Source organism: Actinia tenebrosa, unplaced genomic scaffold, assembly GCF_029948245.1.
Source record: "Actinia tenebrosa isolate PJP-AT-01 unplaced genomic scaffold, QUT_ActTen_1.0 PGA_scaffold15__27_contigs__length_11533743, whole genome shotgun sequence".
NCBI lineage: Eukaryota > Metazoa > Cnidaria > Anthozoa > Actiniaria > Actiniidae > Actinia > Actinia tenebrosa.
Window position 1 is genome coordinate 2,710,124 of NW_028292575.1, and position 15,822 is coordinate 2,725,945.

The 15,822-nt window shown below is 37.6% G+C and overlaps 2 protein-coding genes across 2 annotated transcripts in view; one reads left to right on the top strand and one right to left on the bottom strand.

Annotated features, from left to right (window-relative positions):
* Positions 1-15,822, bottom strand: part of LOC116299159 (S-methyl-5'-thioadenosine phosphorylase) — a 182,933-nt gene that overhangs the window by 47,053 nt on the left and 120,058 nt on the right. The gene's annotated exons all lie outside the window — the stretch shown is intronic.
* Positions 1,149-15,822, top strand: part of LOC116293078 (HEAT repeat-containing protein 1) — a 47,153-nt gene continuing 32,479 nt past the window's right edge. Inside the window, exons 1-14 of the mRNA XM_089030306.1 lie at positions 1,149-2,019; positions 2,791-2,876; positions 3,801-4,034; positions 4,225-4,335; positions 5,946-6,093; positions 6,511-6,618; positions 7,316-7,414; positions 7,997-8,067; positions 9,056-9,279; positions 9,919-10,037; positions 10,288-10,485; positions 11,019-11,211; positions 11,455-11,504; positions 12,109-12,210. Of these exons, the coding sequence (XP_088886432.1) occupies positions 1,162-2,019; positions 2,791-2,876; positions 3,801-4,034; positions 4,225-4,335; positions 5,946-6,093; positions 6,511-6,618; positions 7,316-7,414; positions 7,997-8,067; positions 9,056-9,279; positions 9,919-10,037; positions 10,288-10,485; positions 11,019-11,211; positions 11,455-11,504; positions 12,109-12,210 (2,601 nt within the window). The 5' untranslated portion in view covers positions 1,149-1,161. The remainder of the gene's footprint in view (positions 2,020-2,790; positions 2,877-3,800; positions 4,035-4,224; positions 4,336-5,945; positions 6,094-6,510; positions 6,619-7,315; positions 7,415-7,996; positions 8,068-9,055; positions 9,280-9,918; positions 10,038-10,287; positions 10,486-11,018; positions 11,212-11,454; positions 11,505-12,108; positions 12,211-15,822) is intronic.

Genomic DNA, 15,822 nt, shown 5'->3' on the forward strand with positions numbered 1-15,822 from the left:
TAACATGAATATTTTTGACTTCTTGTAGACTTCTTGTATGTAAAAATAATTTAAAATATAGATTATTTCATCTAAAAAAACAACAAAAAATGAATGGATCAAATGGATGCAAAAAAACGAGAATACAGCGAAAAGGTTTTATCTGCGCGCGCGCGTCGAGGCATTTGTTTTTCCCGCGCTTTACCAATTTTTACTAACAAGAAATCTAATTGGTTGAGGAGTAAAAAGTAAAACCAATAGAAGGCTTTGTTTTATCAGGATACAAAACATGACGTTTGCATGGTTTTTCTCAGGGAGCCCACTTTAGATAAATTTGTAAATCGGAAATTAATGAAATTTGGAACAATTCGCCTTTTTGAAGCTTATGTATTTGAAGGCGTAGAAAAGATAGTATTAGTGGAGTAACGTAGTTATTCAAAGTAATCAAAATGCAGCAGGAAAAAATAACGGAATTCACATAATTTTTTTCCGAAAAACATGGGTTTATCTCAAAAGAGGACTAGACAAATAATATACTAAAAATCCCAGTTTTAGTTTCATATCATCAGTTATAAATTAAATCAGTATTTTTTGGACCACAGCAGTGGTCGCTTTCCGCCTCTCAATTAAAATATAAGTTAATACGTCATGGGGGAACTCAAATAGTGTCTTTGGTATGGTATATCCATATACACTTTTTCAATCCCTTGCATCCTTTATTTACTTGATGTCCCGGATTTACTATCGAGGAATTCACCTACATTTACTATGTTTTCCCCTCGTAGGCATATTTTGCTACCGTTTTGTAAATGTCGAGAAAAGACGCTTAATTTCTACTTTTTCTCTTACATTTTAACCTTTTTAAAAAGCCTTTAATCACACCAATAATATTATTGTATCCTTACCACATCATGAACGATTTTTAAAATATCGGTATGTGATGCCAAATATCAGTGCGCAGTCCTTTGAGATCTTTTGAAATTTGTAGATTATTTAAGTTGTAATTTGGAATTAACCAAATTTTAAATTTTTGTAAAGTAAAGCTTCTACTTTAAAATCTGTTCGTCTTATGTGAAAGCAAAAATCAACCCCAGGGACCCCTCCCCTGTGCATATCTGGTAACCAAGCTCCTATCAGCGGCCATATTGGATTTTGCTTTCCACCACGTGCGCCCGGTTCAACATGTCTTCCTTAGCAAAACAGCTAAAACAACTCCAGATTCCTCAGAATTTAGTTGGCCCAGCCACTAAAAAACAAGCACATAAAGCATCTTTATTATTTGACGGACGAGAAGCCGCGGATATCGATAATGAGACTATATTTTCCTTGGCTTCAAATGGACTTGAAGAACTCAAAGCCATTGAACCGGCCTTTGGTGCATTCCAAGAAACTCTCTTTAGTGAACTCTCTAAAAAGATGGAACGATCTTTGCAGACAAAAGAATTTAATGAACGCTTAAATAAGCAAATATCAGAGTTTCTGAGGTATCTATCACCGTATTTTTTGTTGAAGCCAGCGCACAAGGCACTGGAATGGCTTATAAGAAGGTACAGAATCCACATCTCAAACGAAGATGAATTGGTGTCTTGTATCCTTCCTTATCACGAGACAAACCTCTTCGTTCGAGTCGTCCAGCTATTAAAAGTACGAAATCCAGCTTCTAATTATCACTGGCTCGAACCACTTCAGAAATCAGGGACGCCTCTTGCCAAAACTACCCTGTTGAATAAATGTACTACAGATATGGCTTTCTTGAATAGTATATGTGAAATGGTCCCAAAGGCTTTGGAGTTAGACCGATCAGCTTCAAGTTTAAGGGTTGTACTTACGTTTTATGCATCGACTGTGGTTGGAACTTTAGAAATGATGGAGAGAATTACAGAAGAGATCATTACTTTTTTACTACCTTACATTGTGAAGGGTTTGAAATCCTCTGTTTCTGAGTACTGTAGTGCTTCTTACATGATTATTGCACAACTGTGTAATAAGTGTTCTTTGGAAGACAAATTGGTCAAGTCACTGATGGAATGCATCTGCAAGGTAAGCAGAGCTGAGATGAGTTTAGATAGGAGAGGAAAACCTTTTAATTTGTGCAACACTGTAAGATTTGTCACAAATAAGTTGGTTTTGGTGGATGTCTGAAAAAAAACCCAAAGATTTTAAGGGCACATGCCAATGGAATGTTGTGGAAAAGCCTGGATTGACGTCAACCAAAACCTACTTTGTCCCAACAGCAAATTGTTCGATTACATGGAGTGACTGGGTAGAGCTATAAAGCAAATTCACAGATCGAAGAGGGATACTTCATTTTTACTAGCAAGACCATTGTGGTGTTAATTTTCATAAAAGGTTGTCACAAGTTGCTTTGTGTCACCAGTGGTTGATTGTACCAGTAGATGATGAAACCCTTTTGGGTTCGCTGATGAAGGCATAGCCTCATGAAAGTCAAGCACTAGATAGTGTCTGATACTGGTAACATCACATATCATTATACCTTAAGTGAGAATCCCATGCAACAAACTCTACTCACATGGGATACCAAGTTCAGGAATAAAACCCAAGGCTCCAGAAGTGAACCAACCGCCAAAACGAAGGGGTGTTGGGGAGCATCAGGTTTTGGTGTAGCATTATATGGAGTACGTAGTGCTATACTCTCTTTTCTGAGATTTAAAAAAAAAATTCTAAAGAGAGGTTATGAAGAGTATTTTCAAAAAGGGGGTACATGGTAGCCTCCCCCACTGTCAAGGGGATACTGTAAGAGGTAGTAGATGAATAGTGTCTTATGCAGTACTTATGTTTTCTTCTTCACAGCATCTCAAGGAGGAGCTAGCAATGGAAGGTCTTATGTGTTTGACCATTATTTGTTCATCTCAAGCAAAACAAAGGTTCCCCAAGAAGTAAGGATAATTAGTTTTATAGGATAACACTAATTACAGAATAGATACAGCTATTTTAAACAAGATTAGTGAAAGTTTTGTTGCATCTTGCTTATCAAGCCTGAAATGTATTATATCAATTTTAAGAGATAACTAGCTAAAAACTAGTTTGAGCTGCGTCGGTGTTTCTAATGAAACAGTAATGATGAAAGGGTAAGTTATACACCGTGAAAAGATGAAAACGACGTTGCGTACGCTATAGTCCTTCGTCGGAGTAAAAGAGAAAGATGTGGTAGAAAGGAGTGTTTATATGATAGAATAAGACAAAAGAAACCAATGAGAACAAGGTAGGCAAGGAAACAAAAACAAACAATCAAAAGACAAAAGAAAAGGTTAGTTGAAATCAAAGCGTTCATTAATCCCGTTTGGACTAAGAGTGCCCAATAGGTGAATAAGTCGCATTTCTTTGGTCTTGCGACAATCATTGTTGCCTTTAATCAAAGAAAGACCGAAAACAACATTTCTATCATTACTATATCAATTTAATTTTAAATAGTTTCAGCAAAAAAGAAAATATACCAGAAAAAAATGCAGACAAAGTTTGGGAAAATTCCATATTGTTTAGACCTTAGGCTGATCTCATTCACATTGAATTGTCCATAGTGCATTCTGGGCTTTGTATGCAGCATGCAACAAAAAACCTTCACCATCAATTTGCTGTAATCAGAAGTGATGATTGTATTCATAGATGTATATATTTGCAACAAGTGATTGATTGTATCAGTAGATGATGAAGCCCTTTTGGGTTCGCTGATGAAGGCATGTCCTCATGAAAGTCAAGCACTAGATAGTGTCTGATACTGGTCGCATCACACACCATAAACCTTTTTCACTCACACTTTATTGTATTTATTAATAATCTGATTATTTAATCTTTAATACCAGGGCATTCAAAAATCTCATGTCACTGGACGGCATCAGCAATCATATCTGTCAGCTATCCAACAAGTGTGATATTACAGCATTGTTACAAGTTTTACTGCCACAGTTAGCGTCTGCAGTGATCAAAGAATGTCTTCCAGCTGAAGATTCCTCCAAGGATAGTCGTTTTGCTGATTGTTTGTATACTTTGGCTAAACAACTTGAAATGGAGAAGTCCTTGGTTAAACTGTTTGCCAGGTAATGAAATAATAAGAATAAATAGTGCTTATGAAGTGCATTGTATTACTTCAATGTGCTATGCTAATAACAAAAAATAAATTGTGTAGAAAAGTATATAGAAAGCACTACTCATGCTGGATATAAGTCTGTTGTCTATTACTTTTATTCATAATGCTATTATTGATTGTTTTTATTTGTTTCCTCTTAGGTCTGTGCTTATTGAATACTGTAAAGCAAGAAATGACATGTCTGATGACCCAGCACATGTTAAAAAACTGAATAAATGTTTAAAATTACTAGCACAGTTTTTAGAAAAAAGGTGAGCTACAGTAGTAACTTAATGTGATAATAAATTAAGGCTGTTTTAATTATCTGATAATGCCCACAACTTCTAGATGTCTTGGTTTTTGGCTTCTGTCAATCAAAGGTTAATCAATTCATTGTGTTATGGTCACCAAGAAGTTTGGACATTGTTCTCGGATTTCCGCACAAATATACTGAATTTTAAGCAAATTATTTACTAGGTTTGTTTAGTTAGCTCTCTAAATACAAGCAAAACATCATTTCTCTAACTCAGGGTTTGTGCTACTCCTTAAACTCCTTGAAAACTCCTTGAATTTAATTCACGTTTTCAAGGGCACTTGAAAAGTCCTTGAATTTTACAATTTTAGCAAAACTCCTTGAATTTTTTGCTTTGATCAATACTTGCATGGTTCTGAAATAGATCTAGTCAGAAAGATTGGAAAATCTGAAAGTCAGCCATGTGTAAAACCTTGGCATAGCTAAGAATCTGAACATACTCCTTGAAAATTCATTTTTGGGTCCTTGTATACTCCTTGAATAGTCCTTCAATTTTAAGTGGTTACCTCAGCACGATCCCTGCTTACTGGATTGAGGATTTTCTTTCTGCTGTTTAGAAAAGTAACTAAAGAAATCGATCTGAATTTTCTTTTTGAATTCAATAAATTTGTATTTGAATCTGAGAACGATTTCTGAAGTTTTTTGTGACCGTAACGCAATCCAACACATTTTGGGCCAGTGCTCAAAATGTGAATTCAGACTAGAGTAATATATCCTTACCACCTTGGCACTATTGTGTTGTATATCTGTAGTTATTGTTGCTAAGCTACAGGGATAAACAGGAGTGCAAGATTGAAAGGGGGATTATTAGCAGCCAAATATAATATATCAATGTTTTGCTGTCAGTCAACTCCCAAATATGATATTTTTAATGATGAGGTTAGGTTAAAAAGCTAGCAAGGAAGTATACAATAATTTTAAAGTGCTCATAAGCCTTTGCACAATATTTTCAGAATTGATACTTTAGATAGTGGATAGTTGATTGTGAAAACATTTCGTCATTTGAATGTCGGGTCTTTAAGATACGAAGATTTATATTCCCAATATGTTAATGACTATGACGTAACATAAGGGATCATTTAGTATACAACACTGCACTCATTCTGGAATACAGTAATTTAAAAGCATCACTTTTTTACTCGTGACTCACGTAAAGGTTCTTACAAATTTGTTTTCAAAAAATGTCCAGCGTTCAATATTAAAAGTTGCCACAAAATAACTCAAATCCCTTATGCTACGTCAGTCATTAACATATTGGAAATATAAACCTTCGTATTTCAAAGACCCGACATTCAAATGACGAATTATTTTCACAATCAACTATTCACTATTTAAAGAATCAATTCTGAAAATATTGCGTAAAGGCTTATAAGCACTTTAAATTTGTCACTAGTTGAAAGGAAAACTCTGAACAAATCAAAAAAAGTTTTCCTTTTAGCTAGTGACAAATGTAACATTATTCTATAATACTTTTACGTGCCAAAGAGGTGTAATCATTTCAATATCTTGCTTAAGGTATTACACAGGATCACCAAGTTATTAACTATTGACTATAATGCATTGATTCAGATACCCAATAGAATTAGAAACTGCACTAGAGGAATACCTTGACGGGCTAAAGTCAAGTCTAGAAGGAGAATCAGAAGAGACTGTCTATCAGTATTCACAGTGGACTCTGGAGTTCATGTCACTGGCTCTCTCAGGATGCAAATCCAAGGTATGGGAAACTTACTTTCATTAAAACATTGTGTCTCAAATTATGTCAAATCTTGTCTCATTCCTCTCAAATCAACCCTAAATAATTCAAACTGGTTAGAGCTGTGCATCGGGGTCATACATGGACTGTAAAGTGGCTGCCAAAGGCGCCTTTGAAATTCACATGATTACAGTTTGACCCCATTCAACTGTGCCATGGTTATACTTTGTGAGAGTGTTTAGCTATGACATATTTTAAAAGATTCATTTGGCTGATTGATACCAATCAATAGAATACTGTCTTAATGATTAATAGCACATTGTAGGCTGATATTGAGATTCATTCAGCTGATTGATTCCAAGCAATGATATCTGGAGGCTGCCTAGGTAGTTAGAAATCATGATTATTAATGATTATTTTTTCATTATTCCATTGAAGGTTATTCCTGATTCAAGTGCTTCATTGATGCTCAGTCTTCATCATCCGAAAAGTGATGTTCGTCATTTGGCCGTCAAGCATCTTCATGACTTGATAATGAGTGACAAGGTAGGACACAGTTCTCTACTTGAGAGGAAAATAGACCCTTTTCCAGTTCTAAATTACCGCTGTGTTTCTTGATTACAGACTTATTTGCACAGGGTTAGCCTCGATCTTGTGAAGAATATTCATGTGTTCCAGTCAAGGTCCGTCAAGTTTCAAAGTGTTCGTATTGTTGAAGTTGTGCATTCTTTACTTTACCGTTGGTATTTGCGAGTAATTAGACACTGATTTGACAAGAAACACAGCGGTAATTTGAAACTTGAAACTGGACTATTTACGTGCTCCATTCATGTGCTGTTTTAAAGTTATGCATAAGAGGAAGCACATATGTAGTGCTTGTCCACAATCCATTGAATCATACACATTCATAGTGTGTTTCTGTCTAAGTAAATGATGATATATGTGTTCCCCGTGTTTGATGGTCACTGGCCTCATGATATGGACAACACAGAGTATTATACATCTATCTGATACCTTTGACAGAAAACATACAAAAAATGTCTTTATAACTTAGACTAACTTCCTGAACTTTCGAACTTTCCATTCACCGAAGCTCATTAAAAACAATGGATATCAGGTGATAATGAGGCGGCATTCTTTGATGTAATTAAGTTCGGTGCATGGAAAGTTTGATGTTTGCGCTAGGCCTTACTCAACAATGAAAAAAAGCATTAAACCATCATTGCATTGACTATCTTTGTAGGTATCCCAGGACGATGAGGAGTTTATCAGTGGAGCACTATTAGCTCGTCTCAGTGATGAAGACCTCTCTGTGGTAGATAGTGTGTTGAATATGGACAAGGTATGTCAAAATATTGGAGCAATTTATTTTATTATGATTGACTAGTTTATGGGCTTCCTGTGTATTGCAAAACCACAGGTAACCCACATAATGCTTCACATGTGTAATGCTACTCATTGGTTAGCACTCGTTCACCCTTTGAGTGTCGAACAAATGAACAAATCTATTGTGTTACTGCCTCATTCTATTGTTTAATAATTCAATAGGTCTGTTCGGCAGATGTGAATGAGAGCTAACCACAAACAACTTTGGGTAGCATGGGTGGCATTTGCGGCTAGTCCATCGGGTCCGGTTGCTGGTTCGAGCCCTGTGGTCGTCACATGTGAATTGAGTTTGTTTGACGTGTTGTGCTCTCCTATGCTACTAGGGTTTTCTCTGGGTTCTCCAGTTTCCTCCCTCCGTAAAAATCAACATGTGAGTTGAGCATTGTGTGCATAGAATATTGAATGTAGTGGTAGTGCGTGTGAGCGAAAAGTGTCCCCAATTAGTGCTAAAGATTTAGAACGACTAGACACTTAAATAATAAAAAAGTGATTGATAGGACATGTTTATGCTAATGTTTGATTGTTCTTATTCGTTTAGGTTCTTTTAAAGTTCCTGCCTCATGATCAGCTAGTTGAAAAGTTGTTAGGAATACTAGAGACAGGAGAATGGTATGAGATGAAGCATTAGGCTTACTGTCTTTATTCGATCTTTCATTAATCTATTCATTCATTCATTGTCTTGTTAATTATCTCATTTGTTCTTTTATTCATTTGCTCATCCATTCATTATCTCACTCACTCACATCATTTATAATCTGATTCTATTTTTTATTTATTCATTCGTTTATTCATTCATTATCTCATTCACTCATTTATTCATTTATTATCCAATTTTATTTTTCATTTATTCATTTGTTTATTCATTCATTATCTCATTCACATCATTTATTCATTTATTATCCAATTCTATTTTTCATTTATTCATTCGTTTATTCATTCATTATCTCATTCACTCATTTATTCATTTATTATCCAATTCTATTTTTCATTTATTCATTCATCCACATTTCATTCAGTCGCATTTGATCACATTCAAATGCAAATTTGCACCATATAAGTTATATATTCTGTTGTTCACTCATTCTTTTCTTAGATTTTTCATTCATTCACCCATTCGTTCATTAATTGTCACATTTACTCATTTATTCCTTTTGTTGTTTATCTTACCTCCATTAGTCTTCTTTGTCCACAATCCATTGAATCTTACTCATTCATTTTTTTTCTGTCTAAGTAAATGATGATATATGTGTTCCCCGTGTTTGATGGTTACTGGCCTCATGATATGGACAACACAGAGTATTATACATCTATCTGATACCTTTGACAGAAAACATACAAAACATTTCTTCATAACTTAGACCATCATACATTTGCTGGACTCAGACAAAAAGACTAATGTCTAGAATGTCAGTAATTTTATAGACTGTTTTAAACAGTATTTAAGCTTCTTTCTTACCAACCCAGCAGTCTCAACTAGTAATCACTAGTTATTTGTTTACTGGACAGTTAAAAATGTGCTGCACCTGGGGTATCTTGGAGTAACCTTGGACACAGGAACATGGATAGTACTTGGGTATTGACTTCATGTTTTATTCAGGAATGAGCATTGTGATAAGGCTGTTTCACTACTGAGCTGTTCTGAGTTGGTGGATGATAACCCTATGTTGGTGGACAGAGTGGTGTATGGTCTGTTGCCATTGTTGTTCGTTAATCAGAAGAATCATAAACAGACTGTGGTGTTGGCAAGGAAACTGTCATGGACAGGATTGACTGAAGCACATTATATGTTGAAGCACATGAAGTCTTTTGTGAAAAAGAAAGGTTAGTGCTTTGATATTGATGTGTGATGATAATGAGTGTTATTAAAGATGATGGTGGTGATGATGACAGATGATGGTGATGATGATAGATGATGGTGATGATGATAGATGATGGTGATGATGATAGATGATGGTGATAATGATAGCTGATGGTGATGATGATAGATGATGATGATGATAGATGATGGTGATAATGATAGATGATGTTTATGATGATAGATGATGATGGTGATGATGACAAATGATGGTGATATGATGGTTATGATGATGGATGATGGTGATAATGATAGATGATGTTTATGATGATAGATGATGGTGATGATTACAGCTGATGATGGCAATGATGATGGTGATGATGACAGATGATGGTGATGATGACAGATGGTGATGATGACAGATGATGGTAATATTGATAGATGATGTTTATGATGATAGATGATGGTGATGATGACAGATGATGGTGATGATGACTGACAGTGATTGATAATGATGGTTATGATGACAGATGATGATAGTTTTGGTGTTGATGGTGATGATGATGATTGATAACAGATGATGAATGACAATCATGGTCATTGAAGAATACTGATATAGTTCAACCATGTGATATTGCTGAAACAATGATCTTATTGTTCAACAGAATGGAAATCCTGTGAGACATCTTCTGATCCTGAAGTCCTTGCGGCTGGCAACAGGATGCTCTTCAGCTGGTTGGGTGAAAACTTGGCCAGTGTACCAAAAAAAGACTTACTAGACAAGGTAAGATGATAAAACATTATTGGGGAGCATGGTTGAGTAACTGTACCTGGCAATAGTCCGCTTCAATCTTGAAAGGTTGTCATGACTTTGCCATCCAGTTAGCACAGTTGGTTGAGCATCAGACTTTTGTGCGGGAGGTCGTGGTTCAAGCCTTGGCCGGACCAAAACTCAGGGCTCAAATAACTGATGAGAAGGTGCTGCCTTTGTAATTACATTGTCTAACAGTATTTATGGTATTTTATTGTCTCAGGTAGCAGTATTATCAAAATATTGCACAGATCAGTCTTCAAACAACATGTTTACCATGATTGTAAACTGCATCCTCGGCAAGCTGGTAACCATGACAACTGTTACTGAGAGGCTGGATGTATTTGAGGTTGTGTTACAATTGTTACTTGGAAGCTTGGAAAATGTAGACAAACAAAAAGAATCAAGGAATACAGCAAAGGTTAGGCATCTGTCTGCTTCAATTGAAAAGGTTTAAAATAATGGCTATTCAGTTGCTGGTCATGGTCATCAGCCAGATTAGTTTTACCTCAATCTTACCTTGTTTCTGAGGTTTGATTGAGCAAAGCAAAGATTTGACTGAGAAAAACAAAGATGTGACTAAGAAAAGCAGAGATTCTGGTTGGACATTGTCCACTGACCAGCCATTATTTTAATCCCTGTTGTGTAATAATGTTCATAACGATTTGCACAGTCGGCACAAGTATTGGTCACATTATATCAACCACTTGTTTAAAAATCAAACCCTGTGCTACAGAAATACCCACTTTGCAACCCTCATTCATGCCTTGGTTTTGTATGAGTTACTCATTAGTGGGAACATCTTCGTTGTGAAGGCCATAAGCTAGATAACCATTGGCCTATTGCACCCAGTAAGCATGCTTTTGATGCTTACACCACCTCTTGCTATTACTGAACCAGTTAATTCTAATAACAATTATTGTTTATTGACAATTTGTAAATTTGCTTTTGAAGGATGGAGAGTCAGAACTCAAACAAGAAGGTGTTTCTCTGGAAGGCATTGTCCCATCACAATTGATTTCAGCACTTTTAACCTGCATGACCAAAAAGAAAAAGAAACGAACTGAGGCTGCTAAGTCGTCTATTAACCTATGGTTGCTAGGCAACTTCATCAGGAGTTTGAAAGTAAACAGCGTGGCATTCAAAGGTAAGAGATCTCGTCAAGACATGAAGTCATTCCCTAGAGATCATTTATCTGTTTCTTGGTTACGCATGAGAAGACAGATGAATATGAATACAACTCAAACAAAGAATCTTATTCCCAAGAGAATAACACATAACCTGAAATGGGAAAACATTATGCCCAAGCCTAAGAATGAAGTCTATCTATTGTCAAGACCGACCAAAATTACTCTAGGTATTATGTGCTGACAAAACAATTTTGTTTCAGGTGTTTGGTGGAACAGTGAAAAGTCTGTAGACTCGACAAGATACACAAAGGTACTGTACTGTATATGCAACTGTCTTACCAAAATAATAGTGAATGGCAACCATGTGGTAGGGTAGGAACGATGAATTACTCTTGGTTTACGAGAGATAAATATTTATTTAGTTTCTAACAGTGTTTTAATTGCTGTCAGAGTCCAGTCATAGTTTTTGTGGACCCCTTACAAGAGCCATTGACAGTGTCTTCTATCTCTTCAAAAATATTGGATGTTTTTAATGACCTCATGTCATCATTCTCAACAACAAAATATTTTCATTTATTACATTCTCACAGGGGAATAAATGGGATTCCCAAATTGGGAATTTGTTGGGAATTTCCTTGAATTCCCATCCAATTCCCATCCAATTCCCAGAGAGAACGAAATTGGGAATGTGGCACTGATTCCCAATGTTAGTTTGTTGGGAATTTTGTTTTTCATGTGGAGCATAGCCCTGAAGATGACCAATATGGCCAACACCTGATAATCATCAACCCATAAACATAGTAGATATGAAATCTTGAATCATTGGCCTTAATTCTTTCACACATGTGTTTATTTGTCAAAGAACCAGTGCTTATTTGTTTAACTAAGACTTAATGATATATCTATAATTTCAGATTCTACTATTGTTATTTAATGTATTGGTACATGGTGCATGTGTGGGAAAACCAACAGCTCACCAGGCTACCTTCAAACAGTTGCTACAAGAGTTGATTCAGGTAAACAGAGATAGTAGCCATGTTGTTGTTGGTCTTACTGATGGTGATGATTAAGGTGATGTTTGAAGTGGTGATGATGATATTGACAATAGTATCTGTGCCGATGATGATGGTGATGATGATGATGCAGAATGATGATATTGATAATAGTATCTGTGTCAATGATGATGATGATGATAATGATGATGATGCATAGTGATGATATTGATAATAGTATCTGTGTCAATGATGATGGTGATGATGATGCATATTGATAATAATGGTGTGGTGATGAAGATGATGTTGATGATCATAATAATGATGATAGTGATGTTGATTGATGATGGTGGTGATGATGATGATGATGCATAATGATAATAATGGTTGTGGTGGTGATGAAGATGATCATAATAATAATGATAGTGATGTTAATTGATGATAATGGCGATAATGACAATATTGATGAAGTAGTATAGGGAATGGGGGTTCCAGCGCAATCTCAACACGGGCAAGACCCGTGTCAAAAATCCACCTACGGACGACCCCCACTCCAAGTGTGGTTGAGGGCAACAGCGCACTTAAATATGTTAGTCTATATATGGAGTGCGAAGAATGTAAGAGAACTTTTAAGAAAGAAGCGGATTTGAAAAAGCATTTGAAAATGAAGACGAAGTGTATGAGCAGTTATGATTGTGGATGTGGTAAGAAGTTTGAGACTAAGGTTAAATTGTTTTGGCATTGTCAGGACTGTGAGTACGACTACGACGACCTAAAAAGTGCTTGGTATTAGGTATAAAATATTTCCTATTATATAGATGGAATCCCAAAGCAACTTCAGCACGGTGTCAATACCCGGTAACGGTGAGATTGACGTTAGACAGTTTTGGCGTCAGTCAGAAAGGAAGGTTAAAAGGACTCTCCGAAAAGGTATAGAAGAATTAGGAGCCCTGAAAGCGAGCATAATGGTAGAAGTAAGTTTGTCAAAAGACGAGGTAATGACGACAGCAATGTTGCGATCAAAGTCGTTAGTGATATTAGAATCCACGAATCTGGATAGGTCACTCAGTGAAGCCTTAGAAGCAATAATGGAGTCGCTGTCTAACTACACGAAAGAAGGATCGGGTTGGACAGTAGAGGAGGTTGAAGGAATAGAGATAAGTATAGCCAGGTACGTACCCATACGAGGGGGGAGTTACGTACCGCTACCAACGTGGGTAGAAAGGAAGAAGGCTATTGTAAACGTGAAGAATGAAGACAATCGATGCTTTATGTGGGCAATCAGGTCTGCACTGTATCCAGCAGAGAAGGATCCCTGTAGGACAAGTAAGTATCCCACAGATGATTTAGAGTGGGATGGTGTGGAATTTCCCATGCAGTTGATAGACATCCCCATATTTGAGGAAATAAACGATCTAGCAATTAACGTTTACGGAGTCAGAGAGCAGACGATAGTACCGTTAGTTCTGTCAAAAAGTAAAGGAGAGCGCGTACATTTATTCTACCACGGCGGACACTACTCATGGGTTAAACACATTAGCAGACTATTCTACAGACATACTAAGCACAAAGGCAAAAAGTACTTCTGTGACTGCTGCTTGCTGTCATTTACATCCTTAAATGCCCTAAAGAAACACGATGAGATCTGCCGCGGAGTCGAAGAGGTGGCGCAACGGATCCAGATGCCCACCAACAAAGAGCTTTCATACGCAAACCATCAAAAGCAGATGCAAGTGCCTTACGTGATATATGCAGACTTCGAAGCGTTGATAACTAAGGAAGAGCAGAAACGTGGTGCCACGAATAAGGTAGGATTACACGAGATCTGCTCCTTTGGTTACATAGTAGTCAGATCAGACGGTAAAGCAAACCCTCCTGTGATTTACCGAGGTAAGAACGCAGCTAATGAGTTTCTAGAAGCATTGCGAGAAGAGGAGGGGGAGATTAGAGAACAATTAAGACGTCCAAAGCAGATGGAATTTACCAAAGAGAACCAGGAGGCTTTTAACAAGGCAAAAAAATGCCATATTTGTCAACATACGCTTCTTCAGTTTGGAAGACGAGCCAAGAAAGCGTGGGATGAAGATGGAAAGTATCTAGGAGAAGCTCATTTTAAATGCGGGAAGTATGCTAAGAAAGGTGAGAAGCCGGGAAAGCCCTCCACGCACTGCATTCACTGCTACAAAGCATTTGTTGAGGATTTCTATGTGGATAAGGTTAGGGATCACTGCCACATCACGGGTAAATACAGAGGAGCGGCTCATTGGAAATGCAATATAAACTTCAAAGTAAATCCAGACATGGAGATTCCGGTGTTCTTTCACAACCTCCGCGGTTACGACTCCCATTTGCTACTACAAGGAACAGACGGCTCCGACGTCAAATGCATACCCAACAACAAAGAGCGCTACATGTCCGTAACTGTGGGTAAGCTAAAGTTCTTAGATTCGCAGCAGTTTATGGCGGACTCCTTAGCAAACCTCGTAAAGTATAACACCAACTTTCCCATTTCCAGTCAATATGGTGCGGAAAGGAAAGGAGTCTACCCATATGAATACATGGATTCCTGGGATCGATTCAAAGAGTCCCTACCACCCAAAGATCGCTTCTACAGCACCCTAAACGAGTCCGGTATAAAGGATGAGGAGTACCAGCATGCGTTAGACGTGTGGGAAAAGTACTCCTGTGAGAACATGGGGGACTACCACGACATCTACCTAAGGTCTGACGTAGTGCTGCTTGCAGATGTTTTCCAAAGCTTCAGAAAGATGGCTATGGAATATTACGGATTGGATCCCGCTAATTTCTACACGGCTCCTGGGCTCAGCTGGAGTGCTTTGTTAAAGAAGACAAATGCGCAGTTGGATCTCCTAACGGAGTACGACATGTATCGGTTTATGGAAGACGGTATTCGTGGCGGCGTATGCGGACCCAGCCGACGTTACGCCCGCGCAAACAACCCCTTAGTAGAGCACGACCCAGAGAAACCAACCACATACATTTACTACCTGGATGCGAATAACCTTTATGGTTGGGCAATGTCACAGTACCTACCTGTGAGAGACTTCGAATGGGATCCAGTGAAGCCGATAGACTTCTACATGCAGGTAGGAAAGGAGGAAGACAAGGGTTACGTCTTAGAAGTGGATCTGGAGTACCCAGAGCGCCTGCACGACGAACACAATGAGTTCCCCTTAGCACCAGAAGCGATAGAGATACCATTTAAGCAGCTAAGTCCGCTGCAAAAGCAAATGTGCCCTGGTTACAAACCGTACAGGAAACTAACTATGAACCTGATGGATAAGAAGAAGTATGTGGTACATTACCGCAACCTGCAGTTCTACGTGCGACACGGAATGCGCGTAGAGAAGATCCACAGAGTCCTAAAATTCACGCAGAAACCCTGGATGCGCCCCTACATTGACTTTAACACGCAAAAGCGTACCGCAGCGAAAAATGACTTCGAGAAAAACCTCTTCAAACTGATGAACAACAGCGTGTTCGGAAAGACAATGGAGAACATCCGCAAGCGCGTAAGCGTAAAAATAGTCAGCACCAAAGAGGAAGCAGAAGCATACGTGTCACAGCCAGGCTTCGTTAGATACGTAGAAATGCTGAACTTCTACGTGATTCACA